The sequence below is a fragment of the Gamsiella multidivaricata genome (genome assembly GCF_025024155.1).
Source record: "Gamsiella multidivaricata strain RSA 2152 chromosome Unknown BC939scaffold_5, whole genome shotgun sequence".
NCBI classification, from domain to species: domain Eukaryota; kingdom Fungi; phylum Mortierellomycota; class Mortierellomycetes; order Mortierellales; family Mortierellaceae; genus Gamsiella; species Gamsiella multidivaricata.
The window spans coordinates 586,042-611,885 of record NW_026251713.1 but is presented as its reverse complement, the minus strand read 5'-3'; the positions used below and the strand labels follow the sequence as shown (position 1 = coordinate 611,885).

Below are 25,844 nucleotides of genomic sequence, written 5' to 3'. Positions count from 1 at the left end.
AAACTGGTGCTTGAGAAGACAACGGCGTGCTCCGATATGCGATGAAGATCCATCAAAACAAACGACAGAAACGCGCTGTAAAACCCTGCCATCTGAACTCAAGGGAATCTTCATTGACATTGTAGTGCCGGGGAGATAGCATTCGTATTGGGGGAGTTTTTTTTTTTTGTCCTGTACAATCTAACTATCGTTGGTGGGTCTATACATTTTTTTGCACTGGGTTTATTATTATTCAAGAGGACCAAGGATGTCTGCAGGGGGGATTATGCAAGATAGTCGGGGGAGACCACGACCATGCCTCATGTTGCAAAACGCTGTGGTGTGGTGTGGTGTACATTGAGTTCTTTGAAGATCGATCGGGAAATGAGAAATTTCGGTAAAATAGGCTGCTAGGATGTGCTTGGCCCATGCAGGGCACGGATTATTCTTTCTTGAAACTCTCGAAAGAGAGAGAGAGAGAGATAATGCTATGAAATGATGTTTTGGGGGGAAGTGATACGAGACTGTCGCGGAATGCACTAGGTTTTTCTTTTGGCATAGACATTCCCGAGGATGAGAAGGAAGAGAAAGAGCGGGAATATGATGCAAAGTGGGATATCTATACGGAAAGGAAAGGGAAGGAGTATGGAATGAGATGGAGGATGAGATCGGTCGGAGCGTGTAGATGCGTGTGAGGATTGCGCGTGTTGTCCTGCCTCCAGACTGGGGGCTGCCCGTTTCCAGATTGAGGGCTGTCCGTCCCCAGGAAACGGCGGCCATGTCTGTGCGCGTTGTTCCAGGACGGGTTTCGAACGCTGCGCTGTGCTGTGCTGTGCTGTGCTGTGGATGGTTGGGCCACAATGGCACAGGCCAGCGGTGGGATGTGCCTGTGACGACGGGCGTTTCCCGCGCGAGGAAAAAAGGAAAAAAGGAAATAAGGAAAAAAAGACGAGGAGGAGGGCGGAATATGGCCGCAGAGTGACATGACGACTTTTGACTCTCAGCCAATGACGGAGACGATGTAATTTCTTGTGTACTTGTGTACTTGAGTATTTTTACCTCCACATAGACTACATCAGCATACGCTATTACTTCAGCCCTCCTCACTCCTCCTCTCTCACACCTCTCACCACTGCATCCTTCTTTTCATCGCACTGCTCGCACTGCCCCCATCGCCTCACTCCACCCCCTCTCCCTCGCATCCACCATCCCCATCCACTCCCACATCCACTCCTTCCTCTCCTTCCCTCGTCCTCATCCACTCTGATCGACATCCCACCTTGAAATCAAAGCACTTTGCAGGATGGATCGCAACACGGTCCACTTGTACGAGGCCCTGGGTGTGCCAAAAACCGCTACCCAGGACGAAATTAAAAAGGCATACAGGTACACACATCGTCATCCTACACCGACTCCTACACCTATGCCTGAAGCCAGAAACACACGGACTCAGCCGATTCCATGCAGCGCCTCAGGGACAACACACTATCCATAAAACATCAGCACCAAGAAGGAGGGGTGCCACCAGCACTGGCCAGTCAAGGCAGGAACCTACCGAACAGAACCGGATTCGACCCTGTCCCTTCCCGGGGATGGAGGGGAGGGGAGGGACGGGGTGGACAATTACACGACCACTACGCCTTGTCTTTAAAAAGAAAGCAGCAAAGAAGACTGCAAGCGAAGCAAGTGAGCAATTGATTGTAACCCAACTTCCTCACCATTCTTTCTGCGACTCTGAATATATTCACTTAGGCGGCTCGCCTTGCGATACCATCCCGATAAAGTCAACGCAGCCGAAGTCCCTGACCATGAACAAAGGGTACATCACACTTGCATATCAGAAAGAACGAGACAGATGACACATGGGTGGGCTGTCATGGGACACGAGGCCGAGTATCTAATCGTCCATTTTTTTTTCTTTTTTTCACTCCTTGTTTTCTTGACGGGATGTTAGTTCCGAGAGATTGCTGCCGCATATGAAGTCCTCGGTATGTTCAACCTTCAGGGGGTTTCGCCTGCTTGCTTTTTTTTTTTGCTCGGTTTATTCGTTGACACGCGGAAAGGAGGACAAAAAAAAAGCGTTGAACAAAAAAGAAAAAGATACACGGCATGGCATGGAATGGCTCACTTTGAGCAAACCGTTGTTATTATTGTTTGTTTGTGCCAGTGAGCAAAAAAAAAAAAAAAAACGCTTGTTTGCTCGTCTACTTCTCTCATTAGATTAATTGCGGATGTTATTGCGGAATCTAATTATCATGCAATGCAACCTTTATCATCAAAAAAAAAAAAAAAAAAAAAATAGCTGACCCAAAAAAACGACAGGTCTATGACAAGTACGGCATGATGGGCGTTCAAATGGCTGGCACGGAGATTGGAGCACAATTGATGGAGATCGAAAGTCTTCTCTGCTCCCTCTTCCTCGCCCTCTCCGTCCTCTTGACCCTCGCCATCATCTTCTTCAGCTTCCTCTCCGTCCGCGTCGATGGCAAGGTCAACTGGAACTACTACGTCGTCTTCATCCCACTCTGGATTCTGGATCTGATCTTGGCCGCGATCACCATCAGCCGTGGTCTTCAGCCAGAGGATCCGGAACAGGAGGATGACCACGAACACGAGGATGGCGACGCCACACCAATGGCACAGGAGGAGCGCAGGGCAAAGAAGTTGCAGGAAAAGAAGCGCCAGCGGATTTTTGGGACGACGTTCGCACTGTTGATCATCCTCTTGTTGACGGCGTTCCAGGTGTTGATTGTCAAGAAGGCGAACGACCCGAGCAGTATCTCTGGACCGGCAGTCTTTGCACCCTATTTCGTCTTCGAGGGCATCTTTTTCTTGTTCGCGATCATTCGGCTGGCTCTGACGATGAAGGTGCTAGCGGATGCAGAAATCTCGGCGGCAAAGAAGGCGAAGATCGTCTTTGAGGCTCTCTGGTGGAAGATTACGCGTCTGGCACTGGCGATTTTGATCATGCTCCGGATTGACGACAGGATCACATGCTCGTGGGGGATCGTGTTTATTCCGCTGTACTTGGTCGGCGTGAAGTACTTTTTCCAGCTCCTCTTTGGATACAGAGAGTTTTCGCAGATGCAGAACATGGAGATGAAACAGCAGGGACAGTCGCTCACGATCGCCGGAGGAGTTGTGTTCTTGATTGTTGGATCGCTGTCGTATGCTTTGATCGGATTGTTGGCGGCGAGACTGGATGGGTACAGTTATTCGGTCGCACGGGTGCTGATCCCGGTGTTCATCGTGCTTTCGATCCTGTTGTGCTGTTCGGGATGCTGTCTGCCCTGCATGCTGCTTGCGAGCGGTGTGGGTGATGACGATATGGTCGATCGCGAGGGAGCACAGGTTCGGTTGGTGTCGCCTAATATGAGGATCGAGAACGGTAGTGCTACCTCGGTTAGTCCTCCTTCGTCGAGGAGATTTGGACGTCGATCGAATAACATCAGTGCTCAGACGTGAGAACAAAATATCCAATCAGTCTCCACTCCCAAACCTCACTCCCATTTCGACCTTTACTTTCACTCCACATCCCCTCAGCACTTTGATGGTTTAAAAAAAAGAAAGAAAAGAAAAAGAAAAAAAGAAAAACATATATAATTATACTCGCAATAAAATTTAATGTTATGTCAAAATGTATTAAATATTTTACAATAATAGCCCTAAAAAAACCAGTTCACATCTTCTTTGCTTTGCTGGACTTAGCCTTGCGCTTCCCAGAGTTTGGTCCGCTAGCTGCACTGGTCTCCTCGGCCACGACCCAATTGGATTTGACCCATGAAAAGATCTTTCGAGGATTCCCCTTGAACTTTTGAAAGAGTCCTTCCAGTACGGGTTCTTGCTCCTTTGTGATTTTGAAATCCGTCAACCCCATTCCTGCATCTAAAGTCGACAGGGAAACGATCATGCCAGCCTTGATCTCGTCCAGAGACCACTTTGGGATCTGGAACTGGATCGGCGTGACCAACTTGTTCTTCTTGGTGACAGTCTCAGAGTCCTTGGCGGATTGTGTAGTCGCGGAGGTGATGAGGACATTGCATCGGGTGCCCTTGATCGGTAGGAAGCCATCGTCGCAGACCCACCACAGAGGCTTTGTAGTACCTTCCGAAGACGACGGTGTCGAGATGGCTTTTGAGATGATGGAGTGTTTCTCCAGGTGAGGCGAGTAAGACGAATAGTACTCCCTGTTGATAAAGGCGTTCGTGAACATGGGGTCGCTGATGACGACGTCGTGTCCGGTTTGGAAGAGCTTATGGACAAGATAGTAGGCTAGACAGGATTTACCCATCCCTGGAGATGCGGTGGCCATGAAGATGGATTGGGATTGGCAAGGTTGTTGTTCAAGTGCAGAGAGGACGACAGCATATCCGGGGCGGATCAGGAGCCTTGGGCCGAGGGATTCGTGATCGTCACCCCAGGAGCGTTCCGGAGGGAGGGTGAGGACTTGGAACGATGGTGCTGAGGTCTGCTGAGAGCGTTCCTGACCCTGATCATGGTCAGACGGCGAGGTCGTTGTTGGTGGGGCGGTGGTGGTGGGCTCGAGGGTGAGAGTGTCCTGGGTGACGGTGTTGTGGAGGATCGCGTGGAAGTACGAGTCCTCATAGAGATCGTCTAGGTTCGTGGAGTCTACCGTGGGAAATAAGAGCGAACGCGCGCGTTTACTTGGTTAACTTCTGTGCAATAATCAGTCGCCCCATTGCAAAAAAAAAGGTGTATCCGATATATACCTTCTTCGCCTCCTCCGATGGAGAGGCCGCCCTCGGCGTCCAGCGCGGCAAGGAGGTCCTGCAGCTCCTTCATGCTCGGCATCTTTTCCTTCTTTGGGGGCGCCATTCTTTCTGGTCGTGCGATGAACGTCGTGGGATGAGCTGGTTGAGGTCTGATGAGGGGAATGGGATCTGATCTTGGGATCGTCGCCAGGGTTTCTCAGAAAAAAAAAATTAAAAGTTGCCGCGGTCACGACTTTTATTTCGTCTACGGCATAGGAGGTCGTGGTGCTGGGCTCCTTCTTGTACTAACCGCTCCGCTGCTCTAAACGGCTGCGATCGATGGTTCTTCTAATTATAAAAAGAACTCATCTGGCGGCCCTGGGGCCACTTCTCCATTATCATCATCTGCCGCTTCTCTCTCTCTTACGCAACCATGCTCTCTCAAAGCGACCTGCAAAGCTATCTCAAACGCGTCGGCTTGGCTACTACTGGCCCCGTACAGGCCCCAGGGCTCCAACCCCAAGGACCCACCCTCAACCTGTTGCGGCAAATCCAAAAGCACCAGCTCCTCTCCATTCCCTACGAGAACCTCTCCCTGCACTGGCGCCCCGTGCACACCACAGACACCACAATTCCCGGGCCCTCATTCGTATCACCACCTTTCGATCTCTCGAACGAATCCCTAGTCCAGAAATTGATCCTCCATTGCCGGGGTGGCTATTGTCTCGAACTCAATTGTCTTCTAGGCGCAGCACTCCAAGCGCTTGGGTTCTCAGTTGTGAGGGTCACTGCGAGGATCGTATGCGGATTCGAAGTCTTGTCTGAACGACTCGCGAGCGAGCGTGCCGGAGCCTTGACCGAGGATCAAATCCGAGAGACCGAGACGTTTTCGAGTGATGAGTCCGGGTGGGAGACACATCAGATGCTGTTGGTCAGTCTTCTACCAACTAATGGCAGCGACCGGGAGGAATACCTCGTAGACGTGGGCCTTGCCAAGTACTCGATTCTCGAGCCGATCGCCTTATCGTCATCGTTTTCTTTGGTTGGTACGGAATACCAAGGTGTGATGGGCAAACGCTTCCGTATTTCCCCTGCCGGCGGTAGTGGTGATCGCTGGAATCTCTCTGTTCGCTTCCCTGGATCACGAATCTGGTTCCCGTACTATACCTTCGCCGCAAAGGCTGCGGACCCTGCACAGATCGCGAATATTCATTATTACATGTCCATGTCGCCGTCTTCGACCAGCCCTCCAGAACCGTTTGCGACGATGCCTCGGAACGATGGGGCTGGGCAGGTGACGCTGCAAGGATTGACGTTGACGATGGAGGAGCGTGAGCAAGGGTCGGAGAAGGAGAGGTTGGTGGAGGTGATGCAGCTTGAGGATGAGGAGGAACAGAGAGAGTGTTTTAAAAAATATTTTGGGATTGAGGGATACGAGAAGGATGCTGTACTCGTCAAGGAGGACTAGGAGATCGACGCCTTCATTTTTTTTTTTTTTTTTTGGGGGGGGGGGGGGTGCGCCATAGTTGGATGAACGTCTAGGCGTATTTTTTGTTACTAAAGTTAACTATGCCTTTCCATCGTTCAACGCGTGTTTTTGGATTACTAGTAGAAACAACGCAATCGATCCTTCAACTAGGAAACCTACATGATCAATCCTTCAGCGTATATTTTTTTAGAACCTTTGACGACTACAAGAACCTTTTTTTTTTTTTTTTTTTTGCTGCTAGGAAGCCTACATAATCGATAACAAATCATTCTGGATGTACATTGCGTATCTGTAGTACTTGGGGCAAGGACACTCTAGATACGTGGCGGCGCGTCTCCTTGGTAGACGTGGCCTGCTGTACACTGACCTGACGGCGCGCGGAATTTTTTTCGGGACCCTTCGCCCAGGTGCACTCCCCTCACAGTGTCCTCTACAGTACTTGTTCTTTTTGAAGGTATGATGCACGCTCATCATGTTATACATCGGTCCGTCTTGTCAAGGGGGGAGGGGGGAGGAGGGTTTGCGCTGCTATGGATGAGGAGGGTGATACAGCGTGGATCGAATTCTCGGTAAGGCTATGAAAGATCTCCTTTGTATTACTCAGATCGCGATCGGGACGTATTTCTGATGTTCAGAACATGCAGAAAGATCAAGAGATAGTCTATCTCCAATGAAGGATAACCATGATCAAAAATACGAACCCTTGCCACTTTTACTAATTGATAAGAACAAAATAACAGCGTTTCCATTTGTAATGGGAAACAACTGTTTTATTGGGGGGGAGACGCGCGCGCGTGCATGTTGAATGGTGTTCATTTTTGATGGGTTGAATGAAATGTCCTAATGAATTGGATACAATATCGATCAGTCCGTGGTAAAGTATACGACGGAGAAGCGTGTGTGCTGCAGAGTATTCTGAAAGCGTGCGATGAATAGGGGGGGAAGGGAAGGGAGGAAGCGCGCGCATCATAAATGTCATATCAATTTACAAAGAAATGACATAGAAGGCCGATCTGATTAACCAGCATGTTGACGATTGTCCCACCATTCCACACATATCTCGCCGTTTCCCCCGTCTTCCACGCATGCATCCTGGTACCGTTGCTGATAACTGATAAAACAAACCTCGTAGAAATAAAGAATAGATGGTGGGGAGATGTTTTATCTACATGCGTGATAAAACAAAGAACCCATGTCGAAGAGAGTACAGGGTGGCAATACTGCCGGAATGGGTGCACAAAAAAAAAAGTCCTTCCGTAGTTTCCTCCTGGCGTTCTGTAAACAACTCGGAGGGGAAAGAAGGAACAACGGCTGTTTTACTGCGCCTTGCTCTGTAGATGTTGTTGGGGGATGACCAGCTGGCTGTTCGAAGCGCGTCTCCTGCGATCAATGAATGTGTACGCGATCTGCGCCTGCCTACGACTCTGTGCTTTTTTTTCCTACCTCATCCAAACGAGGAAAGTACCTATTGCGGCAAGCAGAGTTTGAGCTTCTTGCTGGAAAAGAAAGAGAGAAAGGCAGCAGGTAGAGAAAAACGAAACTAGCCCCCAAGAACAGAACCTGCAGCTGCCCTGTTAAAGTTCCGTGCCCATATCATAGACTACATTAAGCGTTCTTCATTGGGATCGCAAGCTGCTTGTTTTTGTTTTCTTCGCTTTAATTAGTAAAGAACATGAAAAAACGGGACCATAGGAGATATTATGGATGCAGCTTTCGTTAGTGTCGATGGTTAATAGATCCGATGGTCACCATGGGAAGAACGGATGGATTTCGCAGAAGATGCCTCCATTACCCCCGCCCTGGAATTAAAAAGTAAATTGAGACCAATAGCCAAGATCATGTCTCCATGCATAATCAAGTCAGATCCATGTCCTTAGCGCGCGTCGATGGCCCCCAGGTGCAAGGAGACGGTGCTTGTTCATTTCGAATAGAATGCGATAATTTTTCGATAGAATGCCAATATGCCGCGTCGCCTGAGGGAAGCGCGTTTTTGTTTACACGGGCATAACAAACACCTGCTCGCCCTGTCTCTAGCACCCCGTGTTTGCCTTGAACCCTTGTCGGCTATGATTTGCTTGTCGCCACTGAGCCCATATTTGATCGTAGTATTTATCTGAACTAGCTTCACGATCGTTATTACACAAACAAGGTCATGCATCCCATCCAATAAACTATGTCACAGGCGGCAGAGAATCCCAAGACTGGGTTGTTTACTCCCCTGGCTCATCCTACTCCATGTACAATGACTTTTCTTCGATTGTATTTGTGTGTATAACTCTAGGTAACAGAGGAACCCCCAGATGTTCCAAGTGTTTACTGTCAACAGACATGCAAGGATCCACCTCGCTTCAGCAGCTCCAAGAGAGGAGGATCGCACAAAGAATGTCGTTGTCCTTGACCAGCAATGATCCAACAGGATGGAACAGGCAGCATGGGAAACAATCTACGAGTAAATAAGATGTGTGATTGAATTAAATGATGGCAGATGGTGCGAAAACAAGGCCTGCTGCTCTCTATGCAATAACGATCGCATGACACCTTTGTGCATTGTGAAAAGGGTCCCCCCGTACCTGTTGCCTTATGGTGAACGGGCAGAGGAGTTTGAAAATACGTAGGATGTGGGCGTCTTTGTGTCTTTTTACTTTTCGTTTCGTCATGTCAGCCAGCGCACACGACAACTGTAAACCGTGTTATTTTATTCATTGCTCACGGTAAAGCTGACAAGGACAAAGGGGAAAGCAGGATAGTCCAGACATGCAAGGATTCGCCGTGGCTGCATGTAACAAAGCGAACTACCAAATAAACAGGTCAACCTACCCTTCCTCCCGCTTCCGCCTGCAATGCAGGTACAACTGTAAAGTGCGCTTTTGCTACAAACAGTCTAGGCGGGTGCTTGTTTGAGTTGAGTCCAATCAGTGGGTGGGATAGCATCAAGCTTTAGAGATTGTGCAGGGAGATATACTGGTAAGCGTGTTTGGATGTGGGAGGAAGGTTACACAAAATAAACGCGCCTTAATTACTGATTGAATTACCCCTTCACTTCCTCATCCTCTGTCTCCGTGTTCCCTCCTTTCATCGTACCCTCAGTCCTCTCACTTCCTCTCTCTCTCAGGACTCGAACGGCCCAATTATTCATATCCTGGGTCTCATTGTCAGCATCGAATCCCATCCCGTGTCAACGCCATGTGGAAACACGCTCTGAAAACAATACAGGCAGCTGTAGCGAAGCACTGTCGAACAATAACGAGATATACTCTGCCGCATGCGATTCGATCGCAAAAAAAAAGGGTACCAGAACATCTGTACTAAACAAATGAATAATAAGACATCACGGACTAATACCGATAGCAGGTAGGTGAGCCTTGAATAGGGTCTGAGAAAACTATATGTAGGGCAACAACAACAGCAACAACAAAAGCATACTACAGGCACATCCAAATAAGCGTTCCCTGCATAATCAGTTCATCACCAAGACCCTTATTTGCTCTCGGCTCCAAAATCTAACCTCATCCCATGGACACTTCCAATGTAGGAATCTGGAGACCATTGCCGGTTATTGATTAGCCCCAACTCTATGTACTTGCATGCGACACTTTTTGTGTGTGTCCGAGGGTTTACATCGTCGTACCTTTACAATAGAGAAAAATATAACGAGCGATAAATTGGATAGATTACAAAAGGATCGCTCATGGTGATCGTAAACGAGCGATATCAGATGGCGTAGAGGATCTTCTTGCTTAACCCATAAGATACTAATGATGCTGGCCTTGCCTCGCGGTCCATTGTCGATACCTTCTCGATTGAATTGGACCCCGTGTATTCCTTATTCCGCTCTGAGCCGTGCAAGAAGAATGCCCTGTTTTTCTATGTTATCATGAATATGGCCCATATTCACTGCACGCATACCCCTGAAATGCAATATGGTCCATGAAGGATAGAATATTTCTTCCTCTACGTCTCTTACCAATGCTCCTTCTGGGAACCTTTCACAAGGCATGGACGCTTAGTGGTCTCGAGCAATATAAATACGTCCGGGTTGCCCATCCATTCCTACTTTCATCCTCATCCTCTTCTCCAATCTCCTCTTCTCCAATCTCCTCTTCTCCAATCTCCTCTTCGCCTCCAGGACTCCTGCTTTGCCAATCCCTCACACTCTTGAGCTACTCTTTTAATCAAAAATGAAGATCTCCTTCCTTGCCCTGGCTGCCACTGCCATTGCTGTTGCCTCCGCCGCCCCCGTCGAGAAGCGCGCTGCTAGCGACAACGTCGTTGTCGGATACTGGGTTCCATGGGGTGATGTCCCAGTTGCCCAGCTCGACATGGCCAAGTACACCCACATCAACTAGTAAGTCCGCTGCACACTCTTCATTTGACGCAAACATTCCTGAACATTCCCGACTGAGCTACCGATCAGATCGCGCCACCAATATTCTAACGACTATTCCTGGCCACCTTTTTACCATTTCTCCAGTGGTTTCGGTGTCACCGTCAAGAAGAACCCTAACCCCACCGACATTACCTTCGACCGCTACTACGATGGAACCCAGATGCGCGCCTTGGTTGCCCGCGGCAAGCAGTTCGGTGTCCCAATCTTGATGTCGATCGGAGGCTGGACTGGATCGCAGACCTTCTCGACCATCGCCGCTGACCCCGCCCTTCGCAAGACCTTCATCAACAACGCCATGGTCTTCGTCCGTAACAACACTCTTCCCGACTACGAAACTACTCCCGATGGCTGGAACATGGGCGGTATCGATATCGACTGGGAATACCCCGGCCGTGCCGGTGCCATCTGCAACACCTACGCTCCCCAGGACTCCGCCAACTACCTCATCTTGCTCAAAGAATTGCGCGCTCAGATGGATCTCGAGTTCCCCAACGACCGCAAGCTGTTGACCGCTGCCGTTCGTGTCCAGCCTTTCGACGGTACTGATGGCAAGCCCTTGGGTGATGTCTCTGCCTTTGCCCAGTACTTCGACTGGGTTTCCATCATGGCCTACGACATCATGGGCTCCTGGAGCGCAACCACCGGACCCAACGCTCCTTTCAAGAACGGTCCTTCCCCTGCTGATCCTTTCTCGTTCGTTCAGTCGATCGATTCCTGGACCGCTGCCAAGTTCCCCGCCAACAAGTTGGTTCTCGGAACTGCCTTCTACGGTCGCTCAGTCATCACCACCGTCGATATGAACGCCCAGAACCCCATCACCATGTACGTCAACAAGACCGACGTCACCCCCAAGGGAGGCCCAGCTGACAGAAACGATATCAACTTCTTCTGTAACGAGGGTGCTGTCTACTCCGGTATGTGGAAGTGGAAGGAGCTCCGTGGCGCCGCTTTGACCTCGCCCACCACCGCTGCCTCGGGCTGGACCAGATACTGGGATGATACCACCCAGACCCCCTGGTTGTTCCGTGCCTCGGACAAGACCTTCGTCTCCTACGATGATATCCAGTCCTTGACCATCAAGGTCAACTATGCCAAGTCCAAGGGCGTCAAGGGTGTCATGAACTGGGACATGACCTACGATTACAACAACGAGTTGCTCAACGTCCTCCAGAACATCCACTGCACCTCCAACTGCCCTGTTGTCACCACCACCACCGCTGCTCCCACCACCACCGCTGCTCCCACCAAGACCACCACCGTCCCCCCCACCACCGTTGTCCCCACCACCGCTGTTCCCACCACCACTATCCCCGCTGGTTCCTGCTCCGGTGTCTCTGCCTGGAGCAGCGCCACTGCCTACGCTGCCCCCGGCCAGAAGGTCACCTACAACGGTCACATCTACACCAACCAGTGGTGGACCCAGGGCGAGACCCCCGGTGCTAGCGCCAACGGTGCTTGGAAGGACGGCGGTGCCTGCTAAATCATCTGGCGATGAGGTAGCGCACTACGATTAGAGTTGCACATTTTTTTTCTTCTTTTTCATGTAGAGATCTTACATATCCATATGAATGCAACAAAAAATAACTGTCGAAATAAATGATAAATCACTCGCTGGGCGAGCAATAATAATTTAACTCTGGTCTCAGCTTCATGGCTTCATAGTCAATTGTCAATCCCCCCCCCCCTCTCTCTCTCTCTCCCCCCCAAGTTTTAGTATTATAGTCAACTCTATAGACTCACGGCCCTAACCCTCCTATTAGCGGAAGTACAAGTCATGTTTCGTTTAAACTACAGTACTGCACATGCAGATTTATTAGATGTCAAATGATGCGATGGTGTTGTACAAGTGGATAGTGGATGCAATGGGTATGGAGTGAGTGCTTGAATGGCCTTGGTCGTATTACATTAGCGGATAAAGGGACCGGCAGCAGCATCACCCATGGTCTTGTAGAGGATCTTCTCAAGTGCTTGTTCCTTGGTCATCTTGTTAGCAGGACGCTGCCCTTGCATCGAAGAGCGAGGAGTAGTAGCAGGAGAGGCAGGGGCCGAAGCGGACTGGTTCTTGGAGGACTTGAAGAGGGCCATGGTTATCGAGTGTGTGTGGGAGTGTGTATATGTGTGTGTTTGTGTGTGGGAGTGTTTGAGTGATGTGGTTGCTTCAGTTACTGGTTGCTTGGATGCGTTTTGTCTGGTTGATGATGAGAGGAGGGAAACAAGCTCTATCTCGAGTGTATTTATACGCGGCTTCTCACCTTGGACCGCGACAAAGCGACCTGAACGATGCTCGGCATGCTTGGCTAGGATGCCAACCAAGCCAGCAAACCGCTGTTAATGATTGCCAAAGATGGAAATCAAAACCATGCCGTCCATATTTGAAGCCCAATAGGATTATTCAGGTACATGATGTCATGCGGCAAAATTAAGCATTTTCAAGGTCAGCCAACATTCCTTTCCTTTTCCACGATGTACCGTGCGCGTTTTTTATTTTATTTCGTTCTCCTCCTTGGCAACGTTCCCTGTGGAAGATGACATCCGAGGCCGACTCTTCAAGGTCGATTCTTCCAGGCAGAACGAGGTGGTCCATGCTCCGCTTGACTCCGCAAAGAAGGTAGGAGTTGCGCGCCAAGAATAGAACACTGGAGGGGGACAACAGTATAAAAAGGATCCGTTGTCCCTCTGCATTTAGTTTCTTCACTCACAGCAACAACCATCTACTACACAAATTCCCACACACATCCGATGACCATGACCCTCTTCAAGACCTCCAAGAACCAGTCCGCCTCGGCCCCTGCCTCTCCCGCTGCTACCCCTCGCTCTTCGATGCAAGGGCAGCGTCCTGCTAACAAGATGACCAAGGAACAAGCACTTGAGAAGATCCTCTACAAGACCATGGGTGATGCTGCTGCCGGTCCCTTTATCCGCTAATGCAATACGACCAAGGCCATTCAAGCACTCACTCCATACCCATTGCATCCACTATCCACTATCCACTTGTATAATACCACATTAATCCTTAATAAAATTGTCTGAAAAACTACGCAACTGATTTCTACGCGCTGTGCACAATACGATGCCCCTTTTATGTAGCCTATTAATTCCTTCAGAGAGAAAAAGAAAGAACAAAACAGGCGCTCATGAAACCAGGTTTGCTTTGCTTTGCTTTGCTTCTTATTTATTTATTAGCTTTACATGTACGAGGGGGTAAGTAATTTGATTATGTACTATTCATATTCAATAGTGCTTATGGCTCCACTTAGTTCATCAAAGCAGCCGCAACAGCAACGGCAATGATGATGGCGGTAGATTTTGAAGCATCTTTGCTTGAGCCAGCGTCGCTAGGAAGGACGGACATTGTCGGCTTTGACGAACTGGATGTAGTGGTAGTAGAGTTGGAGCCGCCTGGAATGGGGACTGGGACCAAAGGAGGTGAGGTTGGCGTGATAGATGAGGTTGGAGTTAGAAATGAACCGGAGGTTGGGTTCAGAGTTAAAGTAGGGTATGGCTCTGGCCCGCTGCTGTAGCCGCCGCCGCCACTGCCGCCGGCTAGGCACTTGCCGCCAGTCACGCAGACGGAACCGGCAGGGCAGCAGTATTCACCTATTTTTTTTACATGAAGGAATTTTATGTAAGTAAGGAAATTCAATAGGTAGAGCAGCTGTTCGCGTAAAAGATATACTTACTGCCGCAGTCCACGGGATAGCTAGAGGGGCATCCACAGTCCCCACTTGAGTTGCATCCGTACTTGCAACAGCTGTTTCCACATCTGAAGGCACCGTTATTGCAGCCGCAGTGGCCGTTCGAGAGGCAAGAGTTGTACTATAGATCGAAGCAGTAACGGGAGTTAGCGCTGCATTTCGAACGCTTGAGCATTCGGGATGCAGAAAGAGCGAGGGAAAGACTTACAGGGCAGCAGTACTGTTTACCGCACATCCAGGGAAGGTTCTTCGGACAGCACCCCTTCACCGAGTTGAAGCACAACTCACCGACAGGGCAGCAGTAGCCGTTACTATGTATTGTGTTTAGATCAAATTGAAAGGCTGGTTAGAAGACCGGATCTACAGGACCCAGCGAATGAGAAAAAAGCTCCCAGGCGGTGCCTGGCTGTCTAAACTTACCCGCAGCTACCGTAGCCAGGGCTGCAGGACTGTCTCTTCTGGAGTCTTCCAAGATCCTCAGTAGCGCCTACTGACATTGGTGGGAGACCGCCTCCGAGACCAGTGGAGGTAGATAAGGAAGGGTATGGTCCGACACCAAGGGAGCTGAGTGAGTTGAGCGAATCCTTAAATCCTCCGGCTGAGCCTGACTTTGAATAGGGTTCGACGTATTCCTGAGCAGTGACAGTTGGGGCCAGAAGACCGAACGCGGCCACGGCAACGAAGGACGCGACTGTTGCGAAAGAGCGCATGCTGATGTGAGATGAAGGAATAGGGTGTGGAGTGCAGGAGGGATGAGAAGTGTGATGAGGAGGGTATAGGACGGTAATGAGCTTTGTAAGAGAAGAAAAGAAAAGTGGATCGTCGAGGAGATTTATATCCATGGGCCGTGGATATAGACGGGTCTCATACTCTTTGACTCTCCATCTCTCCATCGCGCTTTAGTCTCCGCCACCACTGCTCCTCCAATCAGAGGCAAATGCCCCCTGAAAACATGGCATCGACCCTAGAAAACAAAGTTTAGTTTCGAGGAGCGGCGCGACCTAAAATATGCACTGCCACATCAGAGAGCATATTCTTATTGAAAGGAGTGTATTGGAGCCATGTGGTTCTCCCTCATTCCAATATCTTGTTTACCGAGGCATGCTTTAAGCTCCAGGCTAGTTTTCAGCAACGCTGGTGGAATCTGTCGCGATCACTCTCATTCACTTTATTGATTTGTTTACACTCTCCTCATGACGCGCTTCTACTTCTGTTCCCGCGCACGCACCTTCTGCATGTCGACTTTTTGACGGCGCTGCGGAAAAAACAAGAAAGATTAGTCGCACTGCCACTTCCTAATTGGAGCTACCTTTTCTTCACACCCATACATTGAGTCGTGCCTCGTCTATAGTCCTGCAAAGACCGTTGTCAATTGATCGAGAGAAGATCTGGCATGAGAATGCGCTTGTGCTGTTGCCTTCGCAAAATGAAAGCTCTTGTCTACTATGGCACTCCATAAGGATGGAACAGCTAGCACAGTCAACGTCAATTCAGAATGACGCTCAGCTCGGGGGAAGGGGATGCAGTGCAGGCGATCCCATTTGACATGTCAAGCGCCAATCTTTCCTTCTTCTAAAAGTGGCCATACTCTGCTAACTTGAAGTTCGCTGTCGATAGAATCTCAGAAGTCTGTAAATAGTCCTACACTTTTGAAGCGGCTCGCGCCATCAGCTTAATGCCAGGGCAGGTTGCCCTTGATTGTCGAGTTTGATCCGTACCGAGTTCTGCATGTGCGTTAATCTAGACTGTCCGATTTAGAGAAATGTTTAGCTCCCTTTTTGGGGAAAAGTTCGACAATGCCTATTTGTAAATCGAAGACCTTCCCCTCAAGGCAAAACGCCATCTTGAGCATTTCGGTATTCAGTTTCTCCTTAGGATCTGCTTTTTCCTTGACACAGATGCGAGCATTCTTCAAGGTACCCAAGTACGTGGAATGCGAGCCCACACGTGTACGCTGGCTGCCTCTAACAATGACTCTAAAAGACTAGCCAACAGCGACTTACCGTTGGAGCCTTCGCCTGTAAACATGGTCCACACCTGCGAATCTGTGCAACCAGTGATACCGTATCCTAGAAAGCGCTGCAGGTTCATGTCGTGGTTAAATAGGTCTGCAATAAATTCATCAATGATGTCTGCTTTAGCACCCAGGCCCTTGTATTCTACATCCAGCTGGCGCGACATGTAGTCCGAGGGTAACCCATTGCGTAACTCAACCGGTCTGCAGACCGATGGCCCCATTCTTGACGGTCAAGGCATTAGGATTCTGGTCAAGACGCGACTCGATGGCCTCGTCAATGTAGAGTGTGCGGTAGAACAACAAGATGATCTTGATGTTCGTGTCCTTCTGGACATATGCCACACCTTTGGCGAGTTGGCTGCGGTGTCTTTTGATGACCATGATCTGGTCTTTGTCAGTGTCCAGCGGTGGATGGACGTGTTTGAGCAGAGTTTCAAGGGTGGTTCTGCAAGTACCTGCAATGTCGCTCAGCACACGGCGTTTACTGACCTCCTGCCAGATATGGCCATTGAAGCACATGAAGCGTTACCTGGCGGACCAGGTAGTCGTTCGACTCGTGCGTCCTGCCACATAGCGCACACTCCGCAATGGAGCACGGCTTGAAGTCAAAGCCATTGGTGCAGACCCATCGTTTGGCAATCTCTGTGCCAAGCATCGACTCGATGGCTGACTTAACGTTGCTCAGGAATACTGAGACACGATGCTCCTTATTGGGCTCCAAGGAAAGGCCAGCTATCTGTTGGCAAAGACCATCATACACCATTCTGGTATGGCTGGCATCTTTGCTTGCTCCACAAATGGTTTGATAAAGCTGCATTTTTTCTGGTCAACATAGCTAGGACCAACAATGATGCATCCGCCATCTCCACGTGCGTCAATGCTCATAGGCGCGTTATTTATTCGTAATTTTGTGCAGTTCCTAGCACTGTTGAAGAAGTAGTGCGTCCCTCCGCTTGCACTCTGCTGGATGGGCGTGTTCTCAGGGAGTCCGTGTTTCTTGATATGTCCTCAAAGGCACCCAGGCCATCCTCAATACTATTAGATCGACCATTGTCTTTTGGGACATCACAATCAACTGCTATCAAATCGCTGGTCTCGCCTGTCGCCAATGCAATGCCATTGTCCTCCATATTAAAATAGTCCTTGAACGTGCCCAGCGTAGTTCGCTCCCACATTGGCTTGAATACAATCTTCTTCTTGTTGGTCTGTTGGTCCCACCGCAAGTAGATGCCAATAGGCACAAAGTCCAGATCGACAAACGTCTTCGCGAAGCCTTCCATGATGTTTTCTATGCTAGTATACCTCGCTTCAATTTTCTATCCATGATTTTGCAACTTGGCATAAAGATGGTACCAGTGGTGCCAGTCAAACAGAGAGGGTTGGTTAATTAGACATGGCTCGTCAAAAGAGGAGCAAGACAAATACCATCACCCCTCCTCTCATGGCCAGAAATGCATTGAAATAAGTCGCATACGCCTCTGCTCTTGGGCAACATCATCGTCTCCACATCCTCCAATGGTCAACCAGGAGAAACATGAAGACGACTGACTGAGTCACAACTCTCACGCACCACGTATAGATTGTAAAGAGTTGCTTAAGACCCAGGTCCAGAGAGACAAAGACTAGCAGCTTAAGACGTGTCCGGGCTGCACTATCCTTACTACACCCACTCATAAACATGACCATCTATGCCATGGAATGGAGGCTGTCGCAATGCATTCCTGTTAAGAAAATAGCCAAAGTAAGTCGCATACGCCTCTGCTCTTGGGCAACATCATCGTCTCCACATCCTCCAATGGTCAACCAGGAGAAACATGAAGACGACTGACTGAGTCACAACTCTCACGCACCACGTATAGATTGTAAAGAGTTGCTTAAGACCCAGGTCCAGAGAGACAAAGACTAGCAGCTTAAGACGTGTCCGGGCTGCACTATCCTTACTACACCCACTCATGAACATGACCATCTATGCCATGGAATGGATGCTGTCATGGCACATTCTCACACCAGGGGAAGAGAAAAGGGTAGGAGGCACAAGAGCGCGACGTACCTGTGAATATTCTTTGGGTTTGGAGAAGAAGGATTGAGGATTGTGAAAATGTAATGGGGAGGATAAAGGATGGAGGAGGAAGGACAAATTGCGTTGTCGCGCTCTTTTGTTATTGTGACTTGGATTTCGCGTCCCAAGCTCGCGCCCATTGTCCTGGAATCAGCAAGACACACACACGCCACGACTTCATCAACATCAACAAAGTCGCAATGGACAGCAAGCGCGAGAACAAACTCTTGGCATTCTTGAATGGATCGGCGGAAGAAGACCAGGACCCCGTGAAGTTTTTTGAATGGGCTGGTTATCCTTCTTGGAATGAAGGACATGCAGGCGCAGTGTGGAAAACTACGGTCCGCGGCCTTGATGCAGAGAAGGCAATTGTGCTGGAAACTAGGTGGGCAAACTCCAAAGACAGGAGGAGAGAATATTGGGAGAAACTGCGTCGAAAAGAAGAAGCAGCTAAGAAAATGGTACAGTTTGTTTTTGAGGCACATTTTCAAAAAGCATATGCTGCTCGTCCTGCTGACTCTCCTTGCTTTCAACAGGAGGAATGGTCCCAGAAAATCGAGAACGTCAACAGCAATGAGCAGGATATTGTATTTGAGTTCCAGCACCATCGGTTCAAGAAGTTCATGGATGACAAAATATCGCCATTTATTACCAAGGATGAGCCCTCTCCACCATACACGCCTCCATTCCCTAATAAGCGTCCCCGTGAGGCCTTTGCAGGAGGCAGCGAGTCGTCCTGGGAAGTTCTGATGCCTGGCGATATCATTGATGCGCTACAAGAAATGTTACCTCATCAGCGAATGGGGGAATTACTGGGTCTCAAGCGGGAACATATATTCTCCTGCGTCTTGGAGGATGTTGACATGGGCGCCCTCTTCACTCAGTACTTCGAAGCCTGTTGCCTCGAGTCTTACAAGCATGGATACCCTGAGGATGCGCTGTAAGTTGCTGACATTGTTTATTGAAAATAGCGAGCCTGCTATAGAACCTGACTATCACTCATACACAATCACTAGTGCATTGTCTGCAACCCTATTGATAAAAAAGAACTCTCGCTCCCCACGACTACTCAAGGCATTTGGTGGCCAACGATTGACAGCCTTGAGAGAAACGCTCCTCAAGTCGATTGTACCCACCCTGGATACCACCCTGCTAGACAAGCAACAGGCGCTCATATCCAAATGGGTTAGATGGGTTTGCCTTGTTTCTGAAAATAGGAGAGAGAACATGGCCAAGCGAATGGATACACTGGATCAGCTGCACAGTGATTGGAAAGAGGCGAAGGACCTGGATCTTGCTGCAATGCACACTTATTTTGTGATGTGTATCCAGGGACTGTTTGCATCACAGCCATTGGACTTCCAAGAGGCAGATGGCATTGCCTCCTTCATCCGAAACTTGTTGGCAGCTTTCCTGCAAGAAGTGGACTTGGTTAGGTTTTCATGGTAAGAGGCCCATAACTGGCTGCATTCTATGCTTCTGTTAAGCACTTGCTCACTGTATATCTGGCATTCAACAAATAGCGCCGACAAAGGCTCAGAAGCCTCGCGGTACAACAAAGCCATTAACCAGTTGCAAGGTAAATCAAAACAGCCAGACATGGTTGGCATCTTTACTTATGAGGGAGTCAAGGTCGAGACTTTCTTCGGTGAGGCTAGTAGCGTTGCAGCAAAGAGCACATTCAAGTATGGTGGAGATACCATAAGGTTGGGGGTCTTTGGCAAGAACGGCCATGATATGATAAACAACCTCGTGGATCTGGAGGTGCCGCTGCTTCTCTTCAACATTAATGGACTAGTGTTGCAAGCATTTGTTCTTGAAAAAGTCCAGGATATCTATGCAATGCTGGAGATCGGCACAGGACGGATCCCTTGCTCTGTCAATGATCTGCTATTCTTATCGCAAGATCTACCATTCTGGCTACAGCTCAGGGAGATTGCTAAAAAGACGTCGGCATCTATTGAGCGTGCGGTGGATGCTGGCCAGATTGACTACGAGCGCAGGAAGTCGTTCTACCCCACTATCACCACACCGTCAGCCCGAGGCGCCCTTAGCTCAGCGAAATAAAGCACCTCATGCACCCTGACACTGGGATTCCAACAAGAATGTTCTCTTTGGATGGATTGGAACTGGAGACAGCTTTTTTCTATATATTTGACCAATCTTCTCTATCTGACTGGTATCAGTGATACCGCTTTTATACAAAGCAAGGATACAGAAAACCATGACAGAGCATGCACCACCAGTCTTCAGCAGCCAGAGCAGGGCGTCTTAGTGGACACAGGGCATATAGGCCAGGGGACAATGTTTTGGCAATGGAGGACTTGCGCCATTGTTCCTCGAGCCATCTATGCTAACTTGTAGCTCGCTGTCGATAGAATCTCAGAAGTCTGTAAATAGTCCTACACTTTTGAAGCGGCTCGCGCCATCAGCTTAATGCCAGGGCAGGTTGCCCTTGATTGTCGAGTTTAATCCGTACCGAGTTCTGAATTTAATTCAGTAAGAACGACCTATCCACCGACATTGCACTTTATAGGTGCATAAAATGCAACCTTCCTGTCTCTCTCTTTTTTTTTTTTTTTTTTTTTTTTTTATCGTCAAATTTGATCCGTTTTGAAGTTTTCATGGATCCCGGTGCGAGTAACTTGTCCGCGGACGTTGTGCAACACCACGTCCTGAGAACGAGTCAGCGTGATTTGCTTTGCATGTTTTAGATGAACCTGCCTATCTTGTACCAGCTACCTTGAGGAGATGTTCTTTTTTCCGTATTAGAAGCAGTACTTAATGCAGTACGAGCCAGCCTCAGAGGACCTTGCAGTGTGTTATGGAAAGAAGGAAATATGCTCCGTTGTGCACACAAAGCTGTTTCTCTCCCATATATGCATACATATCTAATCTATGTTCTAGGAGCTCGGTAGTATGTAGCACGGTCGACCTGGCCGGCTGAAACAGATGACATATGCATAAGCCACCGCTTACCGCCTTCTTTTCTTTTTCTGTCCTCTGTCCCCCCCTTCACTTCTTCACTTCTTTCCACACTTTCCACACCTCCACAACTTCCTTTTGCAGCACACACAGTGACCCTTCGTCTCTCGTTCTACAAAGCCCCCCCTCCTTCTCGCTCCTCCCACGCTCCCAAGCATTCTTATGCCTTGTTTCCACTCAACCTCTTCTGATCCTCCGCACTTTTTTCGTAAACACTTTCATTGTTTAGCCGTTTCCTCCTGAACGAAGGAATTCTGCTAAATCGACCCGAGCTCTATTGCTTCTATCCCCCCCACGTTTTGCCCAAGACGTCGCTTTCACCAGATATTCGTATCCTCTCCCGCAGACTCGACACTATATCTTAACTCGACAATCCATCTGAATCCTATTCACCATGGCTAATCTCAACATCGGCGGTCAAAGCGACGATGCTTTTTACCGCTACAAGATGCCCAAGTTGATCTCAAAGGTATGGCTGAACAAGGGCTGCTTTGTCTTTATGTCTGCATCTGCCCCTTTTGAAGGATCGCTTCTTTTTTTTCACGGAGAAGCATCCGATCGGTATAATATGACGAATGAGAAGAGGACGGATCATTTCGTATATTTTACTGCGGTTCAATCGGCCTGTTTACTAATCCTCCTTATGAAACCGCAATATTGTTTTCCCGCCGGATCTTGTAGATCGAAGGCAAAGGAAACGGAATCAAGACCGTCATCCCTAACATGTCGGACATTGCTCGTGCACTCAACCGCCCCAGTACCTGTAAGTCAAGGGCCCTCTGCCAAGAATCACATACAAAGAATAGAATCAGTCCCTGGGATTTATTTCCCCTCCCTTTGGGCCTATATTTTGATGTCGTAAATGCTAACATGTGCCTCTTCTACGATTATTCCTTTTATGGCGATCCCTGGACCAGATCCCACCAAGTATTTTGGATGTGAACTTGGTGCGCAGGTCAAGTGCGACGAAAAGACTGACCGCTACATCGTCAATGGCGCCCATGATGCCACCAAGCTTCAGCAGCTTCTGAACGGCTTTATCTCAAAGTTTGTTCTCTGCCCTTCGTGTGGCAACCCCGAGACGGACATCATCGTGGACAAGACCGGCACCATCCAGATGTACTGTAATGCCTGCGGCCGTCGCAACAAGGGCGAGAACATCCATAAATTGGCAACATACATCGTCAAGAACCCTCCTGTCAACAGCGCCTACGGAAAGAAGAGCAAGGGGGACAAGGCGGACAAGAAGAGCAAGAAGAACGGCGCCTCGACCCCACCTGAAGAGGAGGAGGAGATTCCGGATGATGATTTCACCAAGAAGATCAAGGAGGAGGCTGCTGCTATCCCTGATGCTGATAACTACAAGTCGGCTTTGGGCGATGACTGGTCCGTCGACACCTCCGCTGAGGGTGCTGCTGCCCGCATGAAGGAGTTGGAGGGCAGCGTCAAGACCCAGCTCACCTTGGATGATGATGATGAGGACATCGAAGGTGAGAACCCCTATGAGTTGTTCGGTATCTTCTTGGAAGAGAACCCTAAGGCTACGGACGCTGAGATCTTGGAGAAGGCTGGCGAGCTCAACATCACCACCAAGTCGCGCGCTGTCACTGTCTTGGTTCAATGCATCTTTACTGATGACATGGCTCGCGAGGTCAAGACTCGCACTTCTCTCTTGCGCAAGGTATGTTTTTACTTTTCTTTTTTTTTTACCTCGGCTTGATCTGATGTTGATCAAATGCCATACCACTCTCGCTATGTTTCGTTTTCTCGTATTGACATTGAAATCTTTTATGATATAGTTTGTTGTCAATGAGAAAAACCAGAGAGCTTTGCTCGGAGGCATGGAGCGCGTCTTGATCACCTCCAAGAGCTTGATGCTCAAGGCTCCTTTGGTCTTGAAGGCGTTCTACGACAACGACATCCTCGACGAGGACGTCATTCTGAAGTGGGGCGAGAAGCCCAGTAAGAAGTATGTCAGCCGTGAGGAGGCCAAGGACGTTCGCACCCGCGTCGAGCCTTTTCTTAAGTGGCTGGCGGAGGCTGATGAGGAGGACAGCGATGAGGATAGCGATGAGGAGTAAGGATGTTTGTCAACGCCTTTGCTCGATTGCATCACCCTTGCGGCTCTGAATGACCACTGCAGCATACTCGGATGGCCTTGCAAGGAAGCATTCATTATTTTTTTCTTTTTTCTTTCCTTTTTTTGCTGATACTTTTCTACTCTCAGTGCTTACTTGAATACGTCTGTGTCTTATTTGAAGCAATATCCAGCAATCTCAATAGCGTCCGTACTTTGTAGTACCACCAATAAACGCTCAAACATTCTGTGAAGCATCAATAACCATGAGCTGGGAAAGTTATCATTGATATCGAACGACTTTTATTTGGATTTCTTTGCTTTCTTGTCTGCCTTGCCCTTGACTCTTCCGCCTTTCTTCGCGCCCTTGTTCTCCTTGGCGGCCTTTTTGGATGATGATGACGAGCCCCCGGATTTCTCCTCTCTCAAGCAGCGTTCGCAGCAGCAGTGAAAGTGGTAGTCGCTCAAAAGCGCCAATCGGCGGGCATGAAGCGGCATCTCGGTATCAATGTAGGAAATCGTGATATCTTGGCCTATGGATATAAAAAAAGAAAAGAACTTTTGAGTGCTCTTGATTTCTCAGGAAATATAGACACCACCCATATAATATAAGAAGATCCTGGACACGCTCTTCATACCTTTCGCAATATCCTTGATGGCGAAAAATGTCATCATCCTGAACCCGCCGATCCTGCAGTCGTATGGGTCCACACTATCTGCAGCGGTAGCAGTGGCAATATCGTCCTCGTCCTCTTCCTTCTCCGAGTTCTTGGCCTGTTCAAGTTCCTCGCCATTCGAAGCAACAGCAGAGGTCTCCGAGGGTGTGGGCAAAGGCGCGGGTGGTTCTGATACGGATGATACTGCTGCAGCAGACGAATCCTTGTGGATCTCGGCTTCCTTTGATTCCATGAATCCCACGACGTCGTCTCCTGTTACCTCGCCTAGGGACCCGTCCGCCTGCACGGCTGTGGCGTTGCATTCGCAAGAGTGGTTGAAGAACGATGCAATTGGGTAGATAGCTATAATGACAACAAATTAAAATAAAATGAAATTAAACCGCAAGCAGTGCATTATTAGCACATTAAGAAGCTACACACCAACGACATGCACCAAAAAAAAAAAAAAAAAAAAAGAAAGAAAGAATAAAAAAACACTCCTGTTGTCGCTAAACATGAAATACCTCGACCAAAGCACACGGGCTTCTTTTTCATCCGATCAAACATCCCAAACGCATTACTCTCGAGCGTACTGATCAACTTCTTGATATCCGTCCTCGTCAACTTCTTGAGGGCCCCACCCGGCTCCGTCGCTATCTCCGTCAGACCCGACATCTCCAGGAACGAGAGCACCGTTTGGGACTGTCGGTTCCAGTCCTTCGTATCTTCTTCGTCCCAATCCTCAAAATGGGATTGCAGACGCAGCACGTCGTAAAAGTCATTCTCGACCGGTTCTTGGATCCGGTCCCTGCCATGATCCGCCCCTCCACACCTTGTCTCGCTCGACCCTTGTTCCTGAGCAGTGGGCGGCGCAATAGCCGCTGTGTCCGGATCCGTGAGGTTTAAGGTCTCGTGCAATTGCTCCGCTAACTGACCTTCCTCCTCCTTGTCCGCGCCGTCCAGTCCTCCCTCCCCACTTCCATTTCTCTCCTCATCCAAGGCCTTCTCCTCCTGAATCGTCTTCCGACTCTGATACGCCGTCGGGATACCATGTCTTTCCCGCCAATGGTTCAACAACACCTGGAGTAATAACTTAATCATACTTTTCGTATGCCGATTCGAATTCCACGTCGCCAGTTTCCGTAACGTCCTACAGACCCTCCCATGGGCCCCCATCTGTGGGTCCATGGCTATGGCCTTGCATGCTTCTGAACAATAATAAACCTGATCACACTCCTGACACCGATGCGTGAACGAACTCCGGTTGTGGTAGAGAAGACAGACATGACACATCCGCTTCTTGTAGTTGTCAAACACCTCGGCCGCATAGGGCAATGCCTAAGGTTTTCGAAAATCAATAGAAGGATTTTTTTGTTTGGTTTGTTGATGAATATGGGAGTGGGGAAAAGGTTTATGGGGGAGAGCAGGGTATTAGACAGAAGGAGGGGGGGAGCCACAAGGGTTCAAAGAAGACTGTGAACTGGAAGGAGACGATTACGATGCAAGCACATGAATTTGTACCCGCAAAAGTCCTTCGCCTTGAGGAATGTCGCGTGCTGCCTTTGCGTGGTTTCCCAGCGTCGGATTGTACTCGACCACGATAGGGTATCCTTCGCGTTCGCAGACTGTGTTGATGTATTCCATTCGTGTCTTGATGAAGATTATTGTCGCTGAGTGCTGTTGAGCTCTTTGTTTTTGATGCCCCTCTTTCCAAACATGGCAGGTCACAGTGGCTGTGCTTCTCGTCTCTCCCTCTCTCGCTCTCTCCCTTCACACACTCGGCTTCTT

The 25,844-nt window shown here is 49.1% G+C and overlaps 11 protein-coding genes across 11 annotated transcripts; 5 read left to right on the top strand and 6 right to left on the bottom strand.

The window, feature by feature from the left end:
* Positions 1–214: 214 nt before the first annotated feature.
* On the bottom strand, positions 215–910 carry BC939DRAFT_438161 (uncharacterized protein; the record flags this gene model as incomplete). Its single annotated transcript, XM_051553807.1, has 1 exon — positions 215–910. A coding segment is annotated over exon 1 (527 nt), but the record flags the coding sequence as incomplete, so codon positions are not given.
* A 372-nt stretch (positions 911–1,282) lies between these two features.
* On the top strand, positions 1,283–3,444 carry BC939DRAFT_499226 (uncharacterized protein; the record flags this gene model as incomplete). Its single annotated transcript, XM_051559918.1, has 4 exons — positions 1,283–1,365; positions 1,732–1,798; positions 1,934–1,967; positions 2,282–3,444. The coding sequence occupies 4 exons, from the start codon at positions 1,283–1,285 to the stop codon at positions 3,442–3,444; spliced, it is 1,347 nt and encodes a 448-aa protein (XP_051416780.1).
* A 189-nt stretch (positions 3,445–3,633) lies between these two features.
* On the bottom strand, positions 3,634–4,969 carry BC939DRAFT_225571 (uncharacterized protein). The gene is made up of 2 exons (XM_051550815.1): positions 4,710–4,969; positions 3,634–4,608 (listed from the first exon to the last, which is right to left on the bottom strand). Exons 1-2 carry the CDS (start codon positions 4,813–4,815, stop codon positions 3,659–3,661), a joined length of 1,056 nt encoding a protein of 351 aa, XP_051416779.1. The 5' UTR covers positions 4,816–4,969; the 3' UTR covers positions 3,634–3,658.
* A 155-nt stretch (positions 4,970–5,124) lies between these two features.
* Positions 5,125–6,252, top strand: BC939DRAFT_473346 (uncharacterized protein; the record flags this gene model as incomplete). The annotated part of the gene is made up of 2 exons (XM_051558343.1): positions 5,125–6,047; positions 6,234–6,252. The coding sequence occupies 2 exons, from the start codon at positions 5,125–5,127 to the stop codon at positions 6,250–6,252; spliced, it is 942 nt and encodes a 313-aa protein (XP_051416778.1).
* Positions 6,253–10,358: 4,106 nt separating this feature from the next.
* Positions 10,359–11,477, top strand: BC939DRAFT_392279 (glycoside hydrolase superfamily; the record flags this gene model as incomplete). The annotated part of the gene is made up of 2 exons (XM_051552018.1): positions 10,359–10,525; positions 10,652–11,477. Coding segments are annotated over 2 exons (993 nt in total), but the record flags the coding sequence as incomplete, so codon positions are not given.
* Positions 11,478–13,632: 2,155 nt separating this feature from the next.
* Positions 13,633–15,080, bottom strand: BC939DRAFT_438154 (uncharacterized protein). The gene is made up of 4 exons (XM_051553806.1): positions 14,683–15,080; positions 14,471–14,573; positions 14,248–14,383; positions 13,633–14,164 (listed from the first exon to the last, which is right to left on the bottom strand). The coding sequence occupies exons 1-4, from the start codon at positions 14,970–14,972 to the stop codon at positions 13,821–13,823; spliced, it is 873 nt and encodes a 290-aa protein (XP_051416776.1). The 5' UTR covers positions 14,973–15,080; the 3' UTR covers positions 13,633–13,820.
* Positions 15,081–15,834: 754 nt separating this feature from the next.
* BC939DRAFT_473343 (uncharacterized protein) lies at positions 15,835–17,042 on the bottom strand (the record flags this gene model as incomplete). The annotated part of the gene is made up of 4 exons (XM_051558342.1): positions 15,835–15,869; positions 16,266–16,421; positions 16,477–16,771; positions 16,809–17,042. 4 exons carry the CDS (start codon positions 17,040–17,042, stop codon positions 15,835–15,837), a joined length of 720 nt encoding a protein of 239 aa, XP_051416775.1.
* Positions 17,043–17,103: 61 nt separating this feature from the next.
* Positions 17,104–18,398, bottom strand: BC939DRAFT_225511 (uncharacterized protein; the record flags this gene model as incomplete). The annotated part of the gene is made up of 2 exons (XM_051550814.1): positions 17,104–17,595; positions 18,330–18,398. Coding segments are annotated over 2 exons (489 nt in total), but the record flags the coding sequence as incomplete, so codon positions are not given.
* Positions 18,399–18,481: 83 nt separating this feature from the next.
* BC939DRAFT_438150 (uncharacterized protein) lies at positions 18,482–20,440 on the top strand. The gene is made up of 4 exons (XM_051553805.1): positions 18,482–18,799; positions 18,875–19,278; positions 19,355–19,783; positions 19,862–20,440. The coding sequence occupies exons 1-4, from the start codon at positions 18,539–18,541 to the stop codon at positions 20,403–20,405; spliced, it is 1,638 nt and encodes a 545-aa protein (XP_051416773.1). The 5' UTR covers positions 18,482–18,538; the 3' UTR covers positions 20,406–20,440.
* A 933-nt stretch (positions 20,441–21,373) lies between these two features.
* On the top strand, positions 21,374–23,661 carry BC939DRAFT_438149 (eukaryotic translation initiation factor 5). The gene is made up of 4 exons (XM_051553804.1): positions 21,374–21,792; positions 22,005–22,086; positions 22,241–23,004; positions 23,123–23,661. Exons 1-4 carry the CDS (start codon positions 21,718–21,720, stop codon positions 23,402–23,404), a joined length of 1,203 nt encoding a protein of 400 aa, XP_051416772.1. The 5' UTR covers positions 21,374–21,717; the 3' UTR covers positions 23,405–23,661.
* An 18-nt stretch (positions 23,662–23,679) lies between these two features.
* BC939DRAFT_438146 (uncharacterized protein) lies at positions 23,680–25,829 on the bottom strand. The gene is made up of 4 exons (XM_051553803.1): positions 25,578–25,829; positions 24,581–25,394; positions 24,039–24,419; positions 23,680–23,933 (listed from the first exon to the last, which is right to left on the bottom strand). Exons 1-4 carry the CDS (start codon positions 25,698–25,700, stop codon positions 23,704–23,706), a joined length of 1,548 nt encoding a protein of 515 aa, XP_051416771.1. The 5' UTR covers positions 25,701–25,829; the 3' UTR covers positions 23,680–23,703.
* Between the last annotated feature and the right edge of the window lie 15 nt (positions 25,830–25,844).

Coding starts and splice junctions, on each gene's coding strand:
- BC939DRAFT_438146 (XM_051553803.1), bottom strand. CDS start 25,700: ATGGAATACATCAACACAGTCTGCGAACGCGAAGGATACCCTATCGTG. Junction 25,395..25,577: donor AAGGCGAAGGACTTTTGCGG/GTACAAATTCAT, acceptor CGAAAACCTTAG/GCATTGCCCTATGCGGCCGA. Junction 24,420..24,580: donor GCCCGTGTGCTTTGGTCGAG/GTATTTCATGTT, acceptor TTGTCATTATAG/CTATCTACCCAATTGCATCG.
- BC939DRAFT_438149 (XM_051553804.1), top strand. CDS start 21,718: ATGGCTAATCTCAACATCGGCGGTCAAAGCGACGATGCTTTTTACCGC. Junction 21,793..22,004: donor TGCCCAAGTTGATCTCAAAG/GTATGGCTGAAC, acceptor CGGATCTTGTAG/ATCGAAGGCAAAGGAAACGG. Junction 23,005..23,122: donor GCACTTCTCTCTTGCGCAAG/GTATGTTTTTAC, acceptor TTTATGATATAG/TTTGTTGTCAATGAGAAAAA.
- BC939DRAFT_225571 (XM_051550815.1), bottom strand. CDS start 4,815: ATGGCGCCCCCAAAGAAGGAAAAGATGCCGAGCATGAAGGAGCTGCAG. Junction 4,609..4,709: donor CATCGGAGGAGGCGAAGAAG/GTATATATCGGA, acceptor TTCCCACGGTAG/ACTCCACGAACCTAGACGAT.
- BC939DRAFT_438154 (XM_051553806.1), bottom strand. CDS start 14,972: ATGCGCTCTTTCGCAACAGTCGCGTCCTTCGTTGCCGTGGCCGCGTTC. Junction 14,384..14,470: donor GTAAACAGTACTGCTGCCCT/GTAAGTCTTTCC, acceptor TTCGATCTATAG/TACAACTCTTGCCTCTCGAA. Junction 14,165..14,247: donor CTATCCCGTGGACTGCGGCA/GTAAGTATATCT, acceptor TAAAAAAAATAG/GTGAATACTGCTGCCCTGCC.
- BC939DRAFT_438150 (XM_051553805.1), top strand. CDS start 18,539: ATGGACAGCAAGCGCGAGAACAAACTCTTGGCATTCTTGAATGGATCG. Junction 18,800..18,874: donor AAGAAGCAGCTAAGAAAATG/GTACAGTTTGTT, acceptor TGCTTTCAACAG/GAGGAATGGTCCCAGAAAAT. Junction 19,784..19,861: donor GACTTGGTTAGGTTTTCATG/GTAAGAGGCCCA, acceptor TTCAACAAATAG/CGCCGACAAAGGCTCAGAAG.